This window comes from Pelodiscus sinensis, chromosome 17 (genome assembly GCF_052426305.1).
Source record: "Pelodiscus sinensis isolate ZL-2025 chromosome 17, ASM5242630v1, whole genome shotgun sequence".
Classification (NCBI taxonomy): Eukaryota; Metazoa; Chordata; order Testudines; family Trionychidae; genus Pelodiscus; species Pelodiscus sinensis.
In genome coordinates, this window is record NC_143068.1 from 34,717,187 (window position 1) to 34,741,413 (window position 24,227).

The window sequence follows — 24,227 nt, forward strand, 5'->3', positions numbered from 1 at the left end:
GGCTGAGAATGGGAGACTGGAAAGAAGGAACTGGGACTTGGGGTTGGCTAATTTTACCCGTCCCCGGGCTAACGCCGAACTTGGCATTGACCTTGAAAGCCCCGAGCTCGAGATCTGCCTGGGCGCACGGCTCTTCCGGGGGCAGACGCTCTGAAATAAGCCCAGGGGTACAGCACTGTCTGCTTGGAGGGCCTGGCGCCCACAGGCCACTTGGAAGACTTGTTTTGTTGTAAAACCTGAGACAGCAGGTGCAGGAAACCTGCCTGGCTTAGACTGTGTCACTGAACACGACGTCTGCAAACCACAGGGGGAAGGCGGGTGGAGGGTGGGGGGTGGGGAGAGTGCGCATGTGTGCGCGCAGGGGGCCCTCAGAAGGGCCTGCCAAGAGAGAACTTTCTCTCAAGCACAGCCCGGCTGCAAGGCAGAGTCCAGAGCATTCCCCAGAGCTGCCGAATCTCAGGTCCGTCTTGTTGCCTTGGAAACGTGGTTTTAGTTCCCCCCCTGCCCAGGAGTGGGGGTATTAAGAGGAGACGCAGCCAGTGAAACACCGTCACCGAAAACAGTAGTTGTCCCTCGGAACAGGCATCCCTCCTCGGAGCTGGGCGGGGCTCTCGGGGCCAGGTAACACGGGTGTCTCAGGGCGGAATGAAGGGTCTCGCGTGGGTGGGCTGTCCCGTCGGGTGGCGCCAGGCCCGCGCCATGAGGCGTGGAGATACCCCGGGACCGTGCACGTTGTTCCTGTCGCGCCTGTTGGCTCCAGTCAAGAGCAGGGCCTCGTGTTTTGCACTGGACGGTCCCACGGGGAGAGGTGGTGTTCGGCCTGCAGAGCTTTGCTGGAGGTAATGAGGTAGGAGACAAACCGGCCCCGAGAGACCCAGGGCTTCGCCCCGCCTCACCCAGCAGGCTTGTGGTAGAGGTAGGACTAGAGGCCACGTCTCCTGCCTGCCAGTGCCCAGTGATCTCAGCGTGGCCCTGGCCAGGCCTTGCGGCACGCGCCCGTGCGGATTCCGGGTATTCTCTGGGCTGGCTGTGCTGGGAAGAAAGCCGGAGGGGTGTGACCCAGGCCTGTTCTCTCTGGCTGCAGGTGCGACCGCGCGGCGCTGCCGGCTGGGAGAGCAGCCTGAGGCAGAAGCCTCCAGCCCGCGTGATCTTCCAGGCAGGACTGAGCCTCCACGAGAGGAAAGGGAAAGACGAGAATGGCCTGGGGAGTGACAAGGAGTCCCTGGCTCCCGTTCGGGTAGGGAGCTCAGCTGGGGCGGGGGCAGAACTGGATTCCGCCTGATCCGTGGCGTGGCTTCCCGAGCCGTGGCCAGATGCGCCTCTTCCGGCTCGGGGGTCTGGCTCTCTGCTTCTCAGCCACGAAACGTGGCCCTTCAGGGTGTTGGGAGGGTGCGGTGTGCAGGGAGGGTGGGACGTGGGGCGCTTCGGAGCGGCCTTGCCGGCCTTTCGTGCATTCGTTCTCCTCCCTGCTGCTCCCCCCCTCCTGCCGGCCGCTCATGCCCTGTTTCCTCCCGCCAGTGCTCGAAGAGGCGGGTGTCCATGTCTGTCCAGGCACCCCTGATCGACCTCACCGAGGAGGATTCTAAGGAGTCCTCCCGGAGCAGCAGTACCGCGTCCGCCGGCAGCATCCCAGAGGAGCAGGACGGCTCTCCTGAGCATGCAGCTGGGCAGCCGGAGAGCAGCGCAGCAGGGGAGGTGGTGGAATACCAGGTAAGGGAACCCAGCAAGCCCTGAGCTGCCGCTGTTCCACCCAAATCATTGCCTCTGGGCCCAGGAACAGCATTGGGTCCCTGCTGAGATCTCGGGGCAGGACCATGCCTGGAGCTGGGGCAGGCTCCGCCGGTGGAGGTGCCTCTTCCCGCCAGGTGGGCAGGACACACAGGCTCTGTTTAGGTGCTCGGTGGCAGCAGGCAGGCCTGGGCTGGGTCAGCAGGAGGGGATGTGTGAGCCCTGCTCCACGCTGGTGTCCGCGCTCGGTACGCAGTGCAGGCCAGCGAGGGACCGGAGCTGGGATGCCCAGGGAGTGCTCTGGTGAACCCGTCTGGAGCCCGGGCTGCCCCGTAGCCCTGCTCTCCCCTGAGGGCAGGCAGGGGCGCGGAGGGGTAGCTAGTCCCAGCGTGCCTGGGCCAGGCCCTGTGCAGGTGCAGGCTCTGAGGCTTCCGGCAAGAGGCGCCCAAGATGGCGGGTTGGTTGCTCCACCTTTGAAATGTAGCAAGGGCCCCGCTCTCACTGCATTTCAAAGGTGCCAGTGCTGCCAGGTCCCCGCTGTGCCCCTGCCCTCCTGCACAGAGACGGTGCCGGGGGGGAACCGGCTTGTAAGCAGGCTCCCCACTGCCCCCTTGCTGCCTCTCCCTGATAGGCGCAGCCAGGGGGGAAGGTGAGTAGCTGAGTCACTGGTCGACTATCTGATACAGGCTCCTCAGAGAGTCCACTCGTCGACTCCTCGCTTACATCCCCACGGCGTACAGGGCCTGCTCCGGACCCAGGGGGCTGAGCAGCCGCCTGCCCAGAGCAGGCAGAGCTCCACCCCCCACCAGTTAACCTTGCACATCCCTAGCGGTCAATGGCTTACCTGCCAGCTCTGAGGTGCCTCTTCAAGGGGATGTAAAGCCAGCTAATTGGCCCCCAGGAAGCTACCCTAGCACCAGGGCGTCCCTGCAGGGCTGGCATTGCAGCCTGACCCTGCCCGCGACTTAGGGGGCAGCAGGAAGCGTGTTGAGGTGGGCCACGGAGCAGCCCCTAAGTCCTGAACGTGCAGAGGTGACGTGACGTGGCCCCCTCCTCAGCCAGAGGTGCTGAACAGAGCCGGGGCCAAGATCTTCCAGGCAAGGAAGTAGGCAGTGGCAGACCCCTCCCCCCATCCGGTAGCAGTAATGCGCCCTCTCTGCACATGTGCACCTCGTACCGCATTGGAGGGCGTATTCTGTCTGCTGAGGTGGTGCTGGCAGGGGGCGGGATACCAGAGAAACAACGAACACCCCCATGGTCAAGTGGCCACATGGTGATATTTGCATTTGCTTCTCTTACTTTAACCACTTTCAAGATGTAAATCGTGTTTTGTGGTGACCTCAAGGCACCACCCCCACAAGCGAAAGGGTGAAATAGAATCTAATACAGAAAGGTGGACAGGTATCCTTGGCGCTGGTGGGGTTTCTCGTCCGCATTGTTATCCTGTTGTTCATCTCCTCACGGTCCCTGTGGGGAGCGTGGGGTTTCTGTGGTCTTCAGTGCCCGGGCAGGTACCCAGTTCTGACTACGGACACTGTGATGACCTCTGCAGGGAAGACTGAAAGAATTGGGCTTGGTTAGTTTGGAAAAGAGAAGACTGAGAGGGGACACGATGGCTGTTTTCAAGTATCTAAAAGGTTGTCACAAGGAGGAGGGAGACAAATTGTTCCCCTTGGCCTCTGATAGGATAAGGAGCAATGGGCTTAAACCGCAGGGCTGTGTCTAGACTGGCATGATTTTCCGGAAATGCTTTTAACGGAAAACTTTTCTGTTAAAAGTATTTTCGGAACAGAGCGTCTAGATTGGCCCGGACGCTTTTCCACAAAAGCACTTTTTGCAGAAAAGCGTCCGTGCCGATCTAGATGCGCTTTTGTGCAAAAAAGCCCCGATCGCCATTTTCGCGATCGGGGCTTTTTTGCAGAAAACAAATCTGAGCTGTCTACACTGGCCCTTTTGCGCAAAAGTTTTGCGCAAAAGGGACTTTTGCCCGAACGGGAGCAGCATAGTATTTCCGCAAGAAGCGCTGATTTCTTACAGCAGGAAGTCAGTGCTTTTGTGGAAATTCAAGCGGCCAGTGTAGACAGCTGGCAAGTTTTTCCGGAAAAGCGGCTGATTTTCCGGAAAAACTGGCCAGTCTAGACACAGCCCAGCAGGGGAGGTTTAGGTTGGACCTTAGGAAAAACTTCCTGCCTGTCAGGGGGGTTAAACAGTGGAATAAGTTGCCTGGGGAGGTTGTGGAATCTCCATCCCTGGAGATAATTAAGAGCAGGTTGGACAGACACCCGTCAAGGACGATCTAGATGGTGCTTGGTCCTGCTGTGAGGGCAGGGGACTGGACTCAATGACCTCTCGAGGTCCCTTCCAGTTCTAGTGTGCTAGGATTTTATGATTGTGCACCTGCACTGGTGGGGTTGTGCACACGAAGGCTTGTCGATGCTCGAATGCCAATGGGCCCTTGAAGAAGACAGGAAGTAATTAATCATCCATGGTTTTCCATCTTTTTGCAATGGCCACTCTGAGTCTGGTTTTCCTGTGTGTGAGGGCGTCCGAAGCTTTGCTTGCCGAGATGCTCTGTTGACATGCTCTTCAGAACTGGCCTCGTGTGGCCGGAGAATGGCCAGTGGCTTGTCCTGTTGTTGAGCTTCAATCTCACCACCGATTCAGGGCTATCTGCAGACGGTTCCTTGAAATGCCGCTCTAGGCGTTGCATGGAAGGTCTTATTGCCACTTGTCGCAGAGCGAGGCCTCACCCGTCTTCCCGGTCTTCACAGGCTATGTGGAGTCGTTTCTTTACATTGCTCTTCCCACCAGCTCGCTAATCCATAAACCAGAGCATTTACAACATCCGCTTCTCGTTAGCCCTCTGCGGGGGAGAAGAAAGGGGAGATTTCCCCATCCAGAGAGGAGTCCTGATTTTGGTTCCACTTCCCTGTCTGTCTTTCTCCCCAACACTTCCTTCCTCCGCCTTCTGCCCTAATCGGCTAATTAACTCTGTAGTTAATTCTAATTTACCCCCTTTAAGCCCATTTGAGCGACCAGAGTGCTGGCCCAGCACTTGGTTCCCTGCACCCTCACGATCTCCGTGTTGATGTTTACCTTCTCTCCTTGATGGGTGAGATTTCCAGCGTGAAATGGCACGGTTCCGTTTGGAACGAACACACCTCCCCAGAGTCTTTTTACTGCAGTTTTGCAGCACTTGTCAGAATTAAAGCAGAATCTCGGAAGGTATCGTCAGTGGCACCCGAACTCACAGGGTAGCTGTGTGGCAAGTCTTATGTGCAGCGGTGTGAAAACTTTGGAACTCTTCCATACTGCTCAAGGTAGCTAAGACCAAAGCAGACTGTGAAGAGCTTCAAAAAGATCTCACCAAACTAAGTGATTGGGCAACAAAATGGCAAATGAAATTTAATGTGGATAAATGAAAAGTAACGCATCTTGGAAAAAACAACCCCAACTATGTGTACAATATGATGGTGGCTAATCAGGAAAGAGATCTTGGAGTCATCGTGGATCGTTCTCTGAAGACGTCCACGCAGTGTGCAGTGGCAGTCAAAAAAGCAAACCAGGATGTTAGGAATAATTAAAAAAGGGATAGAGAATAAGATGGAGAATATCTTGTTGCCCTTATATAAATCCGTGGTACGTCCACATCTGGAATACTGCATATAGATGTGATCTCTTTATCTCAAAAAAGATATATTGGAAATGTTCGGAGAAAGGCAACTAAAATGCTGAGGGGTTTGGAACGGGTCCCATATGAGGAGCGATTAAAGAGACTAGGACTTTTCAGCTTGGAAAACAGGAGATTAAGAGGGGATAGGATAGAGGTCGATAAAATCATGAGTGGTGTGGAGAAAGTGAATAAGGAAAAGTTATTTACTTGTACCCATAACATAAGCGCTAGGGGCCACCAAATGAAATTAACGGGCAGCAGGTTTAAAACAAATAAAAGTTCTTCACACAGTGCATAGTCAACCTGTGGAACTCCTTGCCTGAGGAGGTTGTGAAGGCTAGGACTATAACAGGGTTTAAAAGAGAACTTCCATGAATTTATCTAGTTAAGTCTATCAATGGCTATGAGCCAGGATGGGTAGGAATGGTGTCCCTAGCTTCTGTCAGAGGGTGGAAATGGATGGCAGGAAAGAGATCGCTTGATGATTTCTTGTTCTGTTCACTCCCTCTGGGGCACTGGCATTGGCCTCTGTCGGCAGACAGGACACTGGGCTAGATGGACCTTTGGTCTAACCCCGTTTGGCCGTTCTTATTTTCTTATGTATCTTCATATTGTGCCCTCGGCAAGTGAGAGCGTCACTTGGAGCGTCTTCAGAAGGATAGTATGCTTTGCCGGCTGAATGATACGCCTGATTATCTATCCAAAAAAGACCAAACTTCTGCACCCGTTGGGACACAAAAGTAGCTGGCCTCTGGAAACAACCACGCTCTACTGGCTTCCGTTAGAACGCTGAGGTTTTCATCCTGGCTATTTGATATGGAAGAGCGGAATTGGTACCAAACATAAGGAAGCGCTGGCTCGTTCACCGAAAACATCTGGATCATTTAGGATTGGATACGTCAGATTGCTAGCAGTTTGGACTGCATCAGCTCCTGTTATTGCAGAGCATAGAACAATGGCAGACTTGCCTTTTCCCTTGCTGGGCATGGTATGAAATTACAGCGCCCTGGTGTTTTTTCTAATCTCTCTTGTAATTTGCTCCTGGATTAGCTTGTCGGAGGGAAGCAGGGCTTTGTAGCAACTTGGACAGGAGATGAGCGTTCTTGCAGTGCCTGTCTCTTCAACCAGGTGATAGCGCAATGCTGCGAGGTGACTGGATAGTTGTTGTGTTTTATTAGGTGGTTTTGCTCCAAGATTCATTTGACTCCAGTAGGAAGAAAGGCAGGATGAGGGATAAATTGCATCCTTAGCAGTTAAGCCTTCCACAGGGATTCTGTGCGACATGTCTCCACTTTGAACTGCTGCCTTCCTGTGACGAGTGATCCGACCACACCCTGCCCCGAGAAACCATTGAGAGGCTCCTCCAGGAGGCTAGAGTGGCTCTGGAGGAACTGGCCAATCAGGGGCCAGGAGGGCCTACAAAGGAAGCTGCGGAGCTCAGCAGTGGGTATTCCCTGGCAGGCCTCGAGCAGTGCAGGCGTGGCTGGCTGGCTGGCTGGCTGGCCGGCCGAGGAAGCTGTCTCCAGGAGGGGAAGCCCTGGAGGGACCTTTCTCTCTCCAAGTGCGGAAACAGAACGAGAGACACTAGCCAAGAATACACGGGGATGGGCCCTATTAAAGGTGTATTGAGCATTTCACAGAGTGTGACTTGGCCGAAGAGGCTTCCGTTTCAGAGCACAGGCACCCGCACTCGGCCAGACGGAGGCTCTCGCGAGAGGCGAGTGCCACCCTGTTACGCTACCTTAGGCTGCTCTCTGAAATGTTTCTGTGTTATGGCGTGGCTTGTCTGACACGTTGATTCTCACGCAAATGCGGCAGCAGGACCAATTGCTGGACATGCCTACGTGGGTAGATACGGAAGCAGGTGAACCTGATGCTGTCTGATCGCATTCAGCACCTGTTTTCTTCCCTGGGATCAACACAACTCTTGCACTTGCTTGTGTTCTTCTGAGAGCATCCCCCGTGCTAGAGCACTGGCAGCAGGTACCTACGCTGAAAAACTCACCTCGTAGCTGCCGATCCACTTCACTTCTGCCTTCTGCTGCCAGCAGCACCCAAGTCTTGTCCTGCACGGGTGGCTCTTGACAGTTTTGTATTTTTTTTACAAAATTTTCTTGACAAACACCACTTTTTTTTTTTTAAAGTTGGGGGGTGGGGGAGTTTTCCCTCTTAGATGTAAGCTTTAAGGGGTTAATACTGCAACTCCTCACAAAGGTAAAATTCCCTGTGTGGATTGTTAGCCTTGCTGCCACTGCTTTCATTTTGTACAAGTGTCCTGACTTGTGCTAAATTACATCTATGTGGTAGTACTGGATTGACCTGCTTTGCTTGGCTCCTTCAGGGCAGGGGGCTGTGGGTTTTGGGGGTGCAGGAGTTAGGGCATGGGGTTGGGAGGCATGGAGGGGCTCAGGATAAGGTATGGGGGTGCAGGAGACGGGGCATGGGGTTGGGAAGTATGGAGGGGCTCAGGATAAGGTATGGGGGTGCAGGAGACAGGGCAGGGGGTTGGGAGGTGTGTAGGGGGGCCCGGGCCTGGTGCACTTGCTGCTCCCCTGTGGTCATTCTGGAATATAACGGCCCCTGCTCCCTTTCCGTTTGATGAGAACCAGTGGGATGTCCCATTGTCCTGGCACAATCAAATCCAGACCTTGCTTTAAGTTAGGATAAGAGGAAGCTGCCTACTGAATTTGGGGGTTCTAGCTCTAAGGCTGTGTCTAGACTGGCAAGTTTTTCCGCGAAAGCAGCCACTTTTGTGGAAAAACTTGCCAGCTGTCTACATTGGCCGCTTGAATTTGCACAAGAACATTTCATGTAAATTGTCAGTGTTCTTGCGCAAATACTGTGCTGCTCCCAGTTGGGCAAAAGCCCTCTTGTGCAAGTGTATTTGTGCAAAAGGGCCAGTGTAGTCAGCTAAAAACTGTTTTGCGCAAAAAAGCCCCCGATGGTGAAAATGGCGATCGGGGCTTTCTTGCGCAAAACCGCATCTAGATTGGCACAGACGCTTTTCCGCAAAAAGTGCTTTTGTGCAAAAGCGTCCGTGCCAATCTAGATGCTCTTTTCCACAAATGCTTTTAACAGAAAAACTTTTCCGTTAAAAGCATTTGCGGAAAATCATGCCAGTCTAGACGCAGCCTAACTGTTTAGGAGGAGTTCTTGAACAAACCAACTCACAGACACAGACGCTCACTCACTCACTAAAATATATAGTAGCCCACAATTGCCATTCTGGTTTAGCGAACGCTTTGAAGCCCAGTACAAAGCTGTGGATTGTCATCTCACACCAATACCGACCTCTGCATAACTGCCACTAATTATTAAGAAGCTGGCTTCTATACATTTCAAAGGCTAGTGCTGCATGCATAGGCAGCTATACGATCAAATCTACTCCCAGGCAGACGAGATGTGCTGTACACACAAAGCTCACACCGGGAGAAGCAGTGCATCAGGAATTCACATCCTCCGATATCTACCCGGGGTGCAGTACAAACGAGGGATCATCTATTGCTGCTAGTGTGCACACATAACCCCCCCCCCCCATTCTAATCACTTGTGCAGCTCTTGGACAAACAGACTGTGCACAGTGAAAACAGTTCATGGGAATATGCTGCAAAATATTTGTTGCCATTTTTGTCACCTACTAACCAGCATAATCCTTTCTGGAGGAAAAAACCCATCGATGGGCAAAGCCAGTAAACATCATTTAATGTATTGGTGTCTGGTAGCTTTGGCCAAGAACCACCACACTCCGGTGTTGAAAGGAACTTAAAACAGTGAAAGCTGGAGTCCTAATCTCGTTGCAGTGTTCCTGGCAGAATTGACCCCGCCCCCTTTTGGGTACAGATTAAACCTCTCTAGTCTGGCAAACTCCGTGGTCTGGCATGATTGTAAAGTGAACCCATGTCCACATCTCATGGGTGCGGCCAAGTTTCCTGCAGCCCCATGAAGTTTGTTTGCAGCCCTCAGTCCTGGCTCTGTGCTCTGTGCTGCTCTAACTTACCCCGCAATGTCTTCTCAGAGCCCCGCAAGCAGTGGAAGTGCTGGGAATGCTGCTAGACAATGCTACCTCCCGTGGACAGTTGTCTTGTGATGCACCCGCCAGGGCCCGAGGGTGCCAGACCAGAGAGGTTCCACCTGGACCAGGTGTCCTTTTGCCTACAAGCTTATGGCATCACTCCAAAAGTCCCTAGCATAGCTCTGCCAAGCGTACCTAAAAGCCGCTTTCATTGATCTGTACTGGGGTGTCTCAGGTGGGTACACCGAAACGTTTAGCCCCTGCGACAGGGTCAGGCTGGAGGACAGCGAGAAAGGCAGCTCTGAGGCAGCAACAGCCCTGGTCAGTCAGGAGCTGTAAACCCATGGGAGCCAGCGATCTCACCTGAGTCTGGGGGAGCCTTTGCAAAAGAAGCCCTGCTCGCAGGGAGGGAAGGAGAGAGCGGGAGAGGAAGGGGAGGGAGAGGAGGCCAGAGCAGGCAGGAGAAGCCGACAGACTAGGGAAGGTAACGGCAGCGTTGCCAGAGACAGCAGAGGGGGGTGCGGCGCTCCACACGGGGGTTTCAGGCCCCCCTTTTCCGGGCAGCCTGAGAGCCCCGTGGGAGCTGGAGGAGGCTGTTTCCACAGCCCAGGCTGACCCCGCGGCACTGGCCCCAATACCCTCTGTGGCTGAGGGTCCAGAGCGCAAACCCCCCAAGGACGCATAGCGCCCTGCTGAGACTGCCCGAGGAAGGCCTGAGCGGGGTACCGGGGCCCAGGCGTGGGGTTACCCTGCCACATAACCCTTAATACCTCTGAGGGAATCGGGGCGGGGGAGGCCTCTCTGGTGAAACGGGCGGAGCTTGCTCACCAAGCCGGTTCCCCCCCCTTGCTCCCCCCCACCCCCGAGGCCGTGGCTGCGGCTGCCCAGGGGAGGGTGGCGAACCTGTGTCCCAGCATCAGCGGCTCCAGGGAAGCCCTGAGTCCTTTTGCACAGGAGGGGGCATGCTGGGTGCGGGAGTGGGGGGGGGGGGGCAGGTTAGCACCCAGGAGGCCTGGCTGGGTGTGAAGTTGCCAGCAGAAAAAGCTTCCCCACAGTCTTCTGAAAACCTTCCCGGGCTTTACCCAGAGAGTTGCGTGGAGCCAAAATTCCCCATTCCCTGAGGACTCGGCCTGAGCCCGGCCTGGCCTCGTGGCCATCAAGGGCGGTTTTGCCGTTTGCGTGGGAGGGAGAAGGCCTGTAACTGCCAACCTGCGTGAGTAGCTCTCCTCCGGCGAGTGGGGCAACGGCGAGAGAGGCGTAAGCAGGACGCTTCCTGTGCTCCCTGCAGCCGGGCGCTCGCCGGCCTTCCGGTGGCTCCGCGGGCGACGTGTGGCTGGTGTTTTGCTGCTGCTGATTTGCCTCACCTTGGTCTTTTTCAGGACGGGAAGGATTTTGGAATTGGGGAGCTCGTGTGGGGGAAGATCAAGGGCTTCTCCTGGTGGCCTGCCATCGTTGTCTCCTACCGCGTCACGTCCAAGCGCCAGGCCATCTCCGGAATGCGCTGGGTGCAGTGGTTTGGGGACGGGAAGTTCTCCGAGGTACGTCTGAGAGCCCACGGGCCGCCACGCTCCCTGGACCTTCTAGCAGCTGGGTGTGCGCCCCGTGGCATCCTGCTGCTGCGCCGCCAGGTGGCCAGTAGAGGGTGCTCAAGTCTGGCTGGGATCCCCTCCCGGGTCTCGGGGCGGCGCAGGTTTCGTTTTCAGAAATCTAGATTCCGAGACCGACCACAAAGAGACAAGGATCCCAGCTGCAGCAGAAGGGCCGGGCGGGACCGGAGCCAGCCTGTGATCACAGTGGGAGGGGCTGCTTGTGCAGGAGGGATTCGATTTTTAGTGTTGGGGTCTTGGGTTACTCAGATGCAACACGTGTCCCTGGAAAACCCTCTGCCGCCGTGGCTGGCCCTCCGGTGCAGCTCCCCTCTGCCCCCCACAGCGTAGGCGGGGAGGGGGCCGATGGCCATCCGCACGGGAAGTGGCCCATTCGGCGCGGGCGGCACGGGGGCCCCCGTGAATATTGTGGGTGATGCTGGATGCTGGCTGGAAACCTATGTTTGTTCTACTCTCCCTTCCTCCCCCCCGTTCTCCCATCGCACGGACCTGCCCTCGGACCTGCCCTCGGGGAGAGGGGGCATCTGGGGGAGAGTCCCCGAGCTATGGATGCCACTGCGCCTGTTGGCTGCGGGGGGAGGGTGCCACAGGACAGCAATGGGAGGCCCTGCCCCCCACAGCCCCCAAAGCAGCGCACGGTGGGTGAAATCACTGGGAGCCAGATGCTGGAGCTGAGCCTACTTGGGCGGGGGAAAGAAACCGGGTCACGGGCACCTTATGTGACGGGACGATCGAGTGCAAACAGCAAGCAGGCTCAAGCCCCCTCTGCAAACGCTGCGACCTGCCTCCCTCTTCTCGGCAGGACTAAGCAGTGTAAATACAGATGTGCCCCGGGCCTGGAGCCAGAGCACCTGGGCTCCGGTTTTGGCTCCGGTTAGCCTGGAGCAAGACTCTTGGCCATTTTCCATAAGGGCCATGTAGGTCCATGGGGACGTTGCAAGACGTACTATTCATGGAGTGCTTGGTGGTAGGAACTAGCTAAGTGCCTGCTCCTTGCTACCTTTATTTTATTTAACAACCGTGGTTGTGACTGAGCATCGATCCCTCTCCTCCTAGGTTTCGGCCGACAAGCTGGTGGGGCTGATGGCTTTTAGGCAGCATTTCAACCACTCCACGTTCAACAAGCTGGTCTCCTATCGGCGCGCCATACACCACGCCCTGGAGGTAACCGGAGAGCAGGGCGGGGGGCTTGTTGCGAGTTTGCTACTCGGCGGGAATCTCGGCAGCTGGAATCTTAGCGGCGCAGGGCGGGGATGTAGGGTGGGGAGTGAGAACCTGCCATATTGCACCCACGCCGAGGCTGTAACTAGTGACCTGCCACATACGCTTCGTGTGGCCCAGGAGGACCGAAGCAGCTGCTACCGCACGAGCCCAGCTGGGCTGCTCCATATTAATACTCACATGGGTTTGGAATGGGACTCGTATGAAGAGACATTGAAAAGACTGAGACTGTTCAGCTTAGAAAAGAGGAGACCGGGGAGGGGGCTAGGACAGAGGTCTATAAAATCAAGACGTGTGGAGAAAGTGAAGAAGGAAAAGTTATTGACTTGTTCCCATAACATAAGCACTAGGGGCCACCCAATGGAATGAATAGATAGCAGGTTTAAAACAAACAAAAGGACATTTTTCTTCATGCAGCGCACAGTCAACCTGTGGAACTCCTCGCCAGAGGATGATGTGAAGGCCAGGACTTTAACAGGGTTCAAAAGAGAGCTAGATAGATTCATGGAGGACAGGTCCCTCAATGGCTATTAGCCAGGATGGGTAGGAATGGTGTCCCTGGTTTCTGTTTGTCAGGTGCTGGGAATGGGCGACGTGAGGGATCGCTGGATGCTTCCCTGTTCTGTTCACTCTCTCTGGGGCTTCTGGCACGGGGCACTGTGGGCAGACAGGACGCTGGGCTGGATGGACCTTTGGTCTGACTCATTGTGGCCGTTCTTACATTCTAAGAAATTAAGGCGAGCCGTGAAATTAGGCCTTTTCACCCCTAAAAAGCATCCTGCCCCTTCCCCTGTGTTACGCCGGTGGCAGGGACTCAGACCGCTTCCCTGCTCTGTCGCTGTCCATGCCTGGGCGAGTCCCTTCCCCTCTGTGCACGGGGTGGCCTGGTTGTGGGGCGGGGGGCGCTCGGCCCCGTGCACAGAGGGGTAAGTGCTTGTTCCCAGCCGCTCGCCCTGCTCTACGGGCACCGTGCTGAGTGCCGACGCGGGGCCAGAGTCTGCTCCCATTCGCGCCGGGAACTCTGCTGGCTCCTCCAGCCGGTCTCGCTGGGCTCTTGGTGTCTCTGGCAGCAGCTCCCCAGTGGCGCGGGGGCGTGGGCCAGGGAGCAGCTGTGCCGGCTGCTGACGGATGAGCAGCAGGCCCTGGCGCCGGGTGCAGCGAGTCCGGCACGTCCAGCGGGACACATTCCACTCCCGGTTACGTCCCCCCACGCGGCCTTTGGAATTCGGGCCAGTGGCTGGGGGCGGGCTGGGCTGGGGCTGGCTGCCGGCAGGCTCGTCGCAGAGCCCCGGGGCAGCACGTCGCTGGCGCACCCGCCGCTGGAATTCATGGCAGTGCTGCCCTCCAGGAAAGGCCTGCGCGCCCCCCACCCCCGTCGGGAGCAGCTGTTGCTGCAGGTGCTGGTATGAATGAGCCCAGTGTGTGCACATGTCGGGTGGGGGTGGGGGTGGGGGAGGCCTGGCCTCCAGGCAGCGTTCAAGCAGAAGTCAGGCCAGCTGTGGGCCGGGGCTCAGCCATTCAGCCAGAGACACCCTCTCCCCTCCGCCTGTTCCCCGTGGGCGTTGCCGTGGGCGGCACCAGGTGACTCTCCCCTCCGACTGTTCCCCGTGGGTGTTGCCCTGGGCGGCACCAGGTGACTCTCCCCTCCGCCTGTTCCCCGTGGGCGTTGCCGTGGGCGGCACCAGGTGACTCTCCCCTCCGCCTGTTCCCCGTGGGTGTTGCCCTGGGCGGCACCAGGTGACTCTCCCCTCCGCCTGTTCCCTGTGGGCGTTGCCGTGGGCGGCACCAGGTGACTCTCCCCTCCGCCTGTTCCCCATGGGTGTTGCCGTGGGCGGCACCAGGTGACTCTCCCCTCCGCCTGTTCCCCGTGGGTGTTGCCGTGGGCGGCACCAGGTGACTCTCCCCTCCGCCTGTTCCCCGTGGGTGTTGCCGTGGGCAGCACCAGGTGACTCTCCCCTCCGCCTGTTCCCCATGGGTGTTGCTGTGGGCGGCACCAGGTGACTCTCCCCTCTCTCCGGCAGGTGGCCAGGAGCCGGGCAGGGAAGACGTTTCCGGGCGCCGCTGGGGAGTCCCTGGACGAGCAGCTGAAGCCCCTGATTGACTGGGCCCTTGGCGGCTTCAAGCCCATGGGATGCAAGGGGCTGAAACCCCCGAAACAGCCAGGTCTGCCGCTCGTGGGAGCCAGGCAGCAGCGCAGGGCCTGGCCCTCGGCTCCTGGCTCGGCGTTTGGCCGTGGGGAGCTGCTGCGGCCCCGCAGCGGGGAGTTCGCCTGGTCGCTGAGAGTCGGCCCCCTTGCACCACCGGGCCACAGCCCAGCGCTGGTGCAGGGCAGTCGTCCCTGGGGGGCAGTCGCGGCCGAAGGCCAGAGGGAAGACACGCTGCCGTCAGAGTATCGCTTCAGGGCCTCGCTGGGGGTCGGGTTGTGCCCCCCTGGAAAGGCGTGGGCTTGGTGCCACGGGAGGAGCTAGGGGGACTCGGCCCTCGGCGGCGGCCCTGGCTTCCCCCGCCACGGAATTGCTTTGCCCAGCAAAGGCAAAACCTCCGAGTGGCCCTGGAGAGGCCTCTCCTGGAGTCCCGGCTGGCCAGGAGGGCTTCGCGGGGAGCAAACTGCCAGGTGCAGAGCAATCCCCCAGCCCTCTCCCCTTCAGCTCCACACGCAGCCCTCGCCCGCTCTGGCACTGGGAGGAGCTCTCCCGCGCGGCGGCCTCGTCTGCTGCCAAGCGGGACTGTTCAGGGTCTCCGGCCAGGGCCCCGCCTGAAGGCCGGGGTGCGGGTGCCATGTTGCTAGCGGCTGTGCGGAACGTGGCCGGGGGCCGAGCGTGGCTCCGTGGAAGGGGCTTCCCGCTGGGAGACCGGGTCACGCGTGGCGCCCTGGCCTTTGTCACGGGACTCTCGTCGGACCAGACTCCTCCTGGCCGGGGAGGTGGGGGGCTTGTCCGTGGTGCAGTGGAGGAGGGACGAAAGGAGGGAGGGACGTTGAGCTCTCTCTTGGGAAGTCGGGACGCTGTAAGGAGCCGGGGGAGGGTGGGTCGGGCCCAGACGGCGCGGGGGGAGGCTGAGCCTGCCGTCCTTTCGCAGAGAACGGCGCGGCTCCCCTCAAGAACGGCATCGACGAGGTCTGTGCCCCCGAGCTCTGCCCCCCGGCCAAGCGACTGAAGACGAACTTCTGCAGCAGCAGCAAGGAGCGGCTGGAAGAGGACCAGAGCAGAGGTAGGCCGGGTGGCGGGGCGTGGCAGCAAGGGGGCAGGGCCACGATTCATAAACCATGGCCCTAAAAAGCACCAAAGGGACACAGGGGACGGGCCGCCCCAGAAATGCGGGCGCCGGAGCGTTTGTCTAGCTGTGTCTGTCCAGAGCCACGGACGTGGACACGCCCCCTCGACACCAAGCCCCGCCCCCCGTGCGGGTCCCAGGTTACACACACACATTTAGCGTGGCACCGCTGTGCACACACGTCCTTCCGGGGTTCGCCAACACAGACAGACCATTTCCTGCCCCTGTGTATTTAGCTGGCTGGTCCCCCGGCTTTGTTTGGGATTCTCTGGGTTGTTTCATAAGAACATAACATAAGAACGGCCGTACTGGGTCAGACCAAAGGTCCTTCTAGCCCAGTATCCTGTCTGCCGACAGTGGCCAGCACCAGGTGCCCCAGTCATTTGACCTGGTCATTTGATTCAGAGCCGTGAGCCACCGGGGAAAAGCTTTTCAAGGGACATCGAGTCTGGCTAAGAAAAGGGGGGGTGTAAATGGGTGGGAATTTTCCCGGTGGCTGGAGCGGTGTAACTCTGCGCGCTGTGAAACGGGCACGGGGTAGCGTTTGCTGCCACCCACAGTGGAAGGGCTGAGCGTGTTTTCTCTTTGTGTTTTCTTTGTGAAGAGCAAATGGTTTCCGAAGCCACCACCAACAACCGGAGCCTGGAAGGTAAATTCATTTCCTCTCTCGCTCGGGCAGACGTCAGTAGCTAAGTTGGGGGCCTGGGTACAGCCGCCGAGGAAAAATCGTGGGTCTCCCCTGTTCTGTTGCACCGGGGGGGGTTTACTGGGTGTTCTCCGGGTGACTGGAGATGTGATCACCCTTCCTCCGGGGGAAACGCACGAGGACCCGGCACCATGCAAACGCCACCTACAGCCTGGTGATGTTTAACCCATTAAAGGGGGTGCGGGTGTGGGGGGGGCTATTCCCGCCCCACTGGGCTGGGGCGGGCCCCACACCGGCTGAGGCCCGGCTGGAGCCCCCCACCCCCACACCCCTGGCAGGCCTGGTCTGCTCTGGTTGTCTGGAACAGCCTGTGCTTGCAACATGCCTGGGCCCACGGCGGGATCGGAGCTGCCCCCGGCCGGCAGGGAGCTGCTCTCACCTCCGCCAGTTAGCGGCTCACCTTTCCCATCCCTCGGATGGACAGTGTTTCCTGGCCGCCTGGAAGGGCCAAGAGCTTAGAGAGCAGAGCTTAGGAGTTGGAGGAGGGATTTGAGGGCTGCTGGGTTCTACTCAGGCCTCGCTTTGCCCCCGGTGCCTCTTTGCAAAGTACCAGCCATGCCCGTACCCACCGCACAGGTTGGCTCTGAAGATGCTTTGTCGTGCGGACTAGCAGGTGGGTGTGTGGTGGGTGCTGGTTTCCGGCTGGGGGGAGTGTGTCTGTGGCAAGAGCCCGCAGCCTCTGCCCCCCCCACCTGCTCCCCCCCACCTGTTCTCAGGGTTCCCTTTCTCCGGCAACACAGGGAAATCTGGCTCCCTGGCCTGGGGCCCTGCGTCTCTCGAGCGGCAGCTCCCCGTCTTTCCCGCGGGGAATAATCGTCCTTCTTTTCTGCCCTCCTGTGTCTCTCATCTGCGTAGATTGAGCTCTTCGGGGCGAGGGCTGTCTCCCGCTGCGTCTGTGCAGCGCCCGGCGCGGTGGCGTCCCGCGCTCGCTCTGGGCCTCTCGATGCTCCCGGGACCAATAGCCCTGGTTGTAAAGGGTGTGTTCATTGTATTAAACAGACAGTTGTTTGTCGTGTGGGAGAAAAAACCCAGCCACATTCCACCCGCTGTTTGAGGGGGGCCTTTGCCAGACGTGCAGGGTAAGTCACTAGAGAGAGGGGGTGTGGGGGCCAGGGGAGAAGGCCGGGCCAGGTCCTTGTCAGCGGGTCCGGACCCTGGCTGCAGCCGCTGAGCGGTGTGGGGTGAGAACAGCGGGTGTGGGAAGCCCCAGGGCCTGTGGGGGTGCCAGAGGGATGCGGGAGGGGCCGTGCTGGGAGCGTGCGTTGGGGCCGATCTCCCTAACCGGGATAGGTGGGGGTGCCACGGTGCAGCGGCCTTGGCCTGCCCATCGGGGAGAGGGGCCCTTCTAACACCTGATCCAAACCCCGGGACGGCTGTGAGACTCTTTCATTGGCTGCCCTGGGCCGTGGATCATGCCCCTGCGTGGGCTGCCTGCTCCCTGCACCCAGGGGCTCCCGCGACATGGGGGAGGTGCCGCTCCGGCTGCCTCGGTATGAGCCAGAGCGCCCCCATCACCGTGGAGCCTCCGGTTCCGGCCAGCGCCACGGGCCCCGCAGCCTCTCCCTCCCGCCGGCGCCGCTTGGGGCCGGCTCGGCGGCCGGCGCGGGTTCTGACGCGCTCTCTCGGGCCTGCTTCTCGCTAGGATCGCTTCCTGGAGCTCTTCTACATGTACGACGAGGACGGGTACCAGTCCTACTGCACCGTCTGCTGCCAAGGCAGGGAGCTGCTGCTCTGCAGCAACGCCAGCTGCTGCAGGTGGGCCCCCCGCCACGCCCGCGCCGCCCTGTCCTGCCCGTCCTGGGCCGCTGCATAGTCTGGCCCGTGGGCTCTCGGGCCTCAGGGTGGGGGCAGGAGCCGTGGGATCCTCCGGGGGAGGGGCGAGTTGCTGACCCACGGAAAAATCAGCCGGGGCCACATACAAGTGAGAGGCAACCCCCCCACTCGCGGACGTGGCCCCCACCTGAGGGGAGAGACCCTCCCCCGCTTTCCCCTTCCCCGCCAGAGCCTGGGGGGCCCAGCCGAGTAGATTTTGTGGGCCCCAGCCCAGCTGGGGCCTGGAGCCTTGGGGGCCTGATCCAGACAAGCTGGAGGCTGCATCCGGCCACAGGGCCCGAGGTCCCCCCACTCCTGGATAAACCCCCTGATCTGGAAATGTTGGCCGCCAACCTTCACGCATCCCCGAGGGGCGGACTGAGACCGGCTGAGGAGTGCAGCAAGGGGCAGAGCGTATTAAAGGGAGTTGGAATTCAATAGGGGCTGGCTGGTGGCACCTTCGATGACCTCGGCCAGAGCAGGGAGAAGCCCTGAGACACAGTTCACAGGACGCTATTTGAAGCCCCTGTGGTATTTTCCAAGTCTCTTTCCTAGAGCCCCGGGGCGGGCAGAGCCCTCAGAAGCCACTGAGTCCAGCCCTGGCCCAAGGCAGGACCAACCCCAACTCATCACCCCAGTCAAGCCGGGACCTATAAACCCCCAGGGATGGAGATTTCGCCCCCTCCCTCGGGAACCCAGCCCAGCGCTTCCCCACCTGTCTAGGGAAATCGTTTTCCCTAATCTCCAACCTAGACCGCCCCCCGCTGCTCCGTCACCACTGGGAACAGCCTCTCACCAGCCCCTCTGGAGCCCCTCAGGGAGCTGCAGGCGGCTCTCAAATCCCCCCTCGCTCTTCTGCAGCCCCAGTCCCGTAGCCTCTCCCCAGACTGTAACCGGCACACCCGTCTCCTTCCTCTGGGTGCAGCGTTCCTGAGCCCACCCGATCCGCCAGGGGAAAGCATCTTCTCTGGGCCTGGCGGGTGCCCCGTGCTCCGCAGTCCTGCCTGCCCCATTCCCGAGCGGGGCCCTGGGGTGCGGATGCCCTGGCTGAACACAGCCGGGCTCACCAGTGCAGGCGCCTAGCGCCTGGGGCATTCCACAGTGGTGCCTGGAGGCCTGGGACCGTCCGTCTCCCTGCAAGAGGGGAGAGAGGAGAGACCTGGGTCCTGGGTCCTGCCCCGCCCTGGAGATTTACCACAGAATGGTGGTGCTGGAAGGGGGCGCGGTGAAGCTGCCTCTGGCACTCAGTGTTGGCCCGCTTGGTGCAGGTGCTTCTGTGTCGAGTGCTTGGAGGTGCTGGTCGGGCGCGGGACCTCGGCAAAGGCTAAAGAGCAAGAGCCCTGGAGCTGCTACATGTGCCAGCCCCCGAAGTGCTACGGCGTGTTGCAGCGCCGGCCGGACTGGAATATCCGGCTGCAGGATTTCTTCACCAGCGACAAAGGGCAGGAATACGTAAGGAGCTCGGCCTGCAGTGGGCGGCGCGGGAGTGCCATGGCCCCGCCGCGGGGCTGGCGCGAGACGCTGCGGGACGTGGTGCTGCGTCGGACCCGGGCGGGGGCTTGCGCCGAAACCCAGAGTCATTCGGCCCGGGGCAGGCTCAGGCCACACAGCCAAGAGGAGCGGTTAGCTCACCGTGTGGACATCAGGGCGGGTCGCAGGTGGCCAGCATCATCCCAGCTGAGGATGTGTCCAGGGGAGAGCAGGAGAGTGGCCGAAGGACAGCAGAGGAGGCACTGAGGGAACGGGCAGTGTTCTCCCTCTCTCTGCCTTGTATGTCCTCCGCCACTGTGATCTCCGAGTGCTGGCTGCCTTCTGGGATTGTGGGAATCTGCTGGATTCTTAAAACCAGGCCTCCAGCGCCACACTTCTGTTAGCATTCGACCCAGTCGGGTGCCCTTTGTGTTCCTGACGTGCGTTTTCCCGCACACCCGTTCCCCCAGGCTTCTGGGGTTAGAGAGTCTTTCCCCTCCGGGGCCGTGTCCAGACTCAGGGGTTCTTTCGAAAAAAGGCTACTTTTTTCGAAAGAACTTCCCCTGCGTCCAGACTCAAGCCACGTTCTTTCGAAATTATTTCGAAAGAACGCGGCTTTTCTTTCGATGGCGGTAAACCTCGTTTCACAAGGAAGAACGCCTTCTTTCGAAAGTTCCTCTTTCGAAAGAAGGCGTTCTTCAATGTAAATAGGCCGTCTTCGAAAGAGAGCATCCAGACTTGCTGGGTGCTCTCTTTCGAAAAAGCGGATTTCTCTTTCGAAAGATCCGCCTGCAGTCTAGACATAGCCCTGGAGAAATGCCAACCCAGCGCCCAGTAATGCCAGGGCTTGGGCACAGGGCCTGCCTTGGGAAGCATCCATGTTACCTAGAGCAAGAGGGCTGAGGCTGACGGTGCTGCCTGCTTCATTTTTCTCTCTGTTCATCTGCAGGACGCCCCGAAGATCTACCCGGCAGTCCCGGCAACGGAAAGGAGGCCGATCAGAGTGCTGTCCCTGTTTGACGGCATAGCAACCGGTGAGACACCGAGGGATCTTGTCTGTGAACGACTAACCGTGTAAAATTCTGCTGGTTCACACTGCTCTAGGGCCTGCCCGCCAGGGAGCTGATGTTATCGTGGACAGTTCTCTGAAAACTTCCACACAGTGTGCAGCAACAGTCAAAAAGGCAAATAGGATGCTAGGAATTATTAAGAAAGGGATAGAAAATAAGACCCAGAATATCTTACTGCCCCTGTATAAAACTATGGTACGCCCACATCTTGAATACTGTGTACAGATGTGGTCTCCTCACCTCAAAAAAGATATTTTGGCCTTAGAAAGGGTTCAGAAAAGGGAAACTAAAATGATTAGGGGTTTGGATCGGGACCCATATGAGGAGAGGTTAAAGAGACTGGGACTTTTCAGTTTAGAAAAGAGGAGACTGAGGGGGGATATGATTGAGGTCTATAAAATCATGAGTGGTGTGGAGAGGGCAGATAAATAAAAGTTATTTATTAGTTCCCTAAATAGAAGAACTAGAGGACACCAAGTGAAATTAATGGATAGCAGGTTTGAAACTAATAAAAGAAAGTTCTTCACACAGCGTGTAGTCAACCTGTGGAACTCCTTGCCAGAGGAGGCTGTGAAGGCTAGGACTATAACAGAGTTTAAAGAGAAGCTAGATAATTTCCTGGAGGTTAGGTCCATAAAAGGCTATTAGCCAGGGGATAGAATTGATGTCTCTGGCCTCTGTTTGTCAGACGCTGGAGAGGGATGGCAGGAGACAAATCGCTTGATTATTGTTTTCGGTCCACCCTCTCTGGGGCACCTGGTGCTGGCGACTGTCGGCAGACAGGATTCCGGGCAAGATGGACCTTTGGTCTGACCCAGTACGGCCGTTCTTATGTTCTTATAAGCTCCAAGTCCCTCACAGACAAGAATGAACTCAGCCTCACGGCACCCCAGTGTGGGAGGGCATTGTCGTTGTGCCCATTACAGAGAGGGGCAAACTGAGGCACGGAGGAAGGGCATGATTTGGCCAAGTTCTCACAGTGGGAGCCTGAGGCAGAGCCCCGGCTCTCCAGCCTGCGCTTTCTCCACACAAACCGGACGTGCAGGATGAAGCTCCCAGCGTTTGAGCTGCTGGCCTGTCTGCTCGACGGAGGGAGGCCGTGGCGGGAGAGGGCAGGCAGGCGAGACCCATTGCTATAGACCTTGCCATGCGCCCGCAGAGCCTCAGTGCAGACCCCGCAGGCGATGCCAGCGCTGTGTCCTGGCTGGAAAACGGGAATTCCACCGTGCAGAAGGTTTCGACATGTGCATCTGCACTGGGATGGAAATGAAAACTTTCCAAAGTTCTCATGAAAAACCAGAGGGGGAGAGACCAACCCACCCCAGAATAGCCAGGAGCCTGGTGGGGAAAGTTCCCGCCTTGGATCGGGGAACTCGAGGGTCAGATCCCTTCTCTGAATCAGACAGAGGAGGGACTTGAACCTGGGTTTCCTGCATCCCAGCCAGTTCCTAACAGGCTGTTAGAGTGTGTGTGTTTGGGGGGTGGGCTGTCTGCCTCCCCACCCCCTGGTTCCATCCTGGGCTTGAGAAACCTTTCCAGGGAAAGTGTCACAGAAACCGAGTCTCTCCCGCCAAAAGTTTGTTTTGACAAACCAGCATTTTCCCGCCACTTCTAGTCCCAGGGCACGGGCGCCTGGCATTAACGAACACCCCCAGGGCAAATGCAGCTCCGCCGTGTGTCAGTGCAATCCCCTGACGTCAGCGGGGCTGTATTTGTTACCCCCCCGGGCTGGATTCGACCCTGGACCTGAGCTTCGAGGTAAAGAATTGTCCCCTTGAGTTTGGCCGCAAGCCCATGTCTTGCTCACTTAGTGCATCCCGGGCACTGCGTCTGCGCGCACGTCATGGCTCTGGGCAGACAGCCACACGCTGCTTCCAAAGTCCTGGGCTGGATTGGGTGGGGAACGGACTCTCGACGGGCAGCCTGGCTCTCCCCTGGCGACACGTCTTCAAGAACGCTAACCAGCGCTGCGTAGAACATCCCTGGAGACTCGAGAGGAAGCCCGTCGCAGGGACCCCAGAACAGGGCTGTCCGGGAGGGATATCCCCTTTGGCTCTGGGGAACAGTTGGGATTCAGAAAGCCAGGGCCTGGTTCTCCAGGGTGCTAAGCACCCTCCTTGCCCACCCTCTTCAGGGGAGGAGAGGGAGCGCCGGGCCTCCCTTGTAAGATGCAGCCCCCAGTGGGGAATCATCTCCGTGCGGGTGGTTTGACTGCTGAAGACCCTGTTCTGCCCACACCTCCCTGGCTCTTCTCTCCCTGGAGAGGCCTCCTGGGAGAAGGCCAGTGAAGTCCTCTGTCCATGGGGAGATTTTAAAGGGCTGGGGGGGACTCCGAAGTCTGCCGCCTTTCCTGCCGTCACACGCTCTGGGCCACCCTTGTGCATCATGGCGCCCAAGGGGGGCACCGAGCGGGTGGGGGAAGGACCCTGCCGACTCGAACCCAATCGAGGGGTCTCTTCCCCAACAGGCTACCTGGTCCTGAGGGACCTAGGCATCAAAGTGGAGAAATACCTGGCCTCGGAGATCTGCGAAGATTCCATTGCGGTGGGAACCGTCCGGCACGAGGGGAACATCACGTACGTGCACGACGTCCGGAACATCACCAAGAGAAACGTGAGTGTCGCCCCGAGAGAGGCGTCCTGCCGGAGGGTGGGGAGCTGCAGAGGGAGAGTGGGAGTTGGATTTTCTTTAACGGGAGAGGACTTTGCTCCCTGGTCTTTGCTGACACCCAATCTGCTCGCCCTAGATTGACGAATGGGGCCCCTTTGACTTGGTGATCGGAGGCAGCCCCTGTAACGATCTGTCGATTGTGAATCCTGCCAGGAAGGGGCTGTACGGTAAGAGTGCCTGTTTGCTTTTGGAGGGCCTGGTGTCTCGTGATGGTTCGTGGGGCTGGAACGTGTCACTCCAGGCCGGGGGTTCGTAACTAGCCCGGGGTGGTGCTGGCCACAACGTTCTACCATCTGGTCTGGGGCCAGGTTGGCGGCGTCTGGGAAATGACTTGGTGTCTCGTCCATTGCCTGGTGGATGGGAGTCCCGAACTCCCTCCGTAAAGGGCACTAACAAGCACCCGCCGCAGGGCGGGCAGGGACTGGCTGGCCCATGGAGACGGGGAGGGGCCCCTCGGCCAGCTCGGGGGAGTCGCATGTGCTGGGAGCTGCCCTGGGGCGTCTCTCTCACCCTCGACTCTCTTCCTCGTTGCAGAGGGGACTGGGCGGCTGTTCTTCGAGTTCTACCATCTCCTCAACTACGCGCGCCCCAAGGCCGGGGAGGAGCGCCCCTTCTTCTGGATGTTTGAGAACGTGGTGGCCATGAGAGTCAACGATAAAAGGGACATTTCTCGATTTTTGGAGGTAGGAGTCACTGCGGGGGGGTGGTGGGGATTCCCTGCGTTCCTACTCTGCCGACAAGGGCCTACGCACCCGCGATGCGCTTCAGCATCAAATATCTGCCCGGCAGTATAGCGGGAGTGCGTCTGCCTGTCTGTCTGCGCGTGATTCCTCCGAAACCGGAAGAGCTCAGGCCACGAAATCCGGTCGCCGCTTCCTCTCCTCCGGCCTGACAGCGAGGTCGGGGCTTGGCTGAGCCAGGGCAGCTGGCAGCCCCCAGGAAAAGGGCAGTTTTCCCTGCCACGGAAAGGGAGGGGCTGTTCGGA

The 24,227-nt window shown here is 58.7% G+C and overlaps 1 protein-coding gene across 5 annotated transcripts in view; it reads left to right on the forward strand.

Annotated features, from left to right (window-relative positions):
- The window catches only part of DNMT3B (DNA methyltransferase 3 beta), a 54,512-nt gene that overhangs the window by 13,935 nt on the left and 16,350 nt on the right, over positions 1–24,227 (forward strand). For 4 of the 5 annotated variants that reach the window (XM_075900822.2, XM_089769767.1, XM_075900819.2 and 1 more), the window contains exons 4-17: positions 1,085–1,237; positions 1,519–1,710; positions 10,793–10,951; positions 12,077–12,184; positions 14,263–14,404; positions 15,320–15,451; positions 16,119–16,163; positions 17,220–17,299; positions 17,863–17,975; positions 19,301–19,484; positions 20,452–20,536; positions 23,040–23,185; positions 23,319–23,409; positions 23,777–23,925. In XM_075900822.2, the coding sequence (XP_075756937.2) occupies positions 1,085–1,237; positions 1,519–1,710; positions 10,793–10,951; positions 12,077–12,184; positions 14,263–14,404; positions 15,320–15,451; positions 16,119–16,163; positions 17,220–17,299; positions 17,863–17,975; positions 19,301–19,484; positions 20,452–20,536; positions 23,040–23,185; positions 23,319–23,409; positions 23,777–23,925 (1,779 nt within the window). The remainder of the gene's footprint in view (positions 1–1,084; positions 1,238–1,518; positions 1,711–10,792; positions 10,952–12,076; positions 12,185–14,262; positions 14,405–15,319; positions 15,452–16,118; positions 16,164–17,219; positions 17,300–17,862; positions 17,976–19,300; positions 19,485–20,451; positions 20,537–23,039; positions 23,186–23,318; positions 23,410–23,776; positions 23,926–24,227) is intronic. The other variant, XM_075900821.2, reaches the window with a different exon arrangement.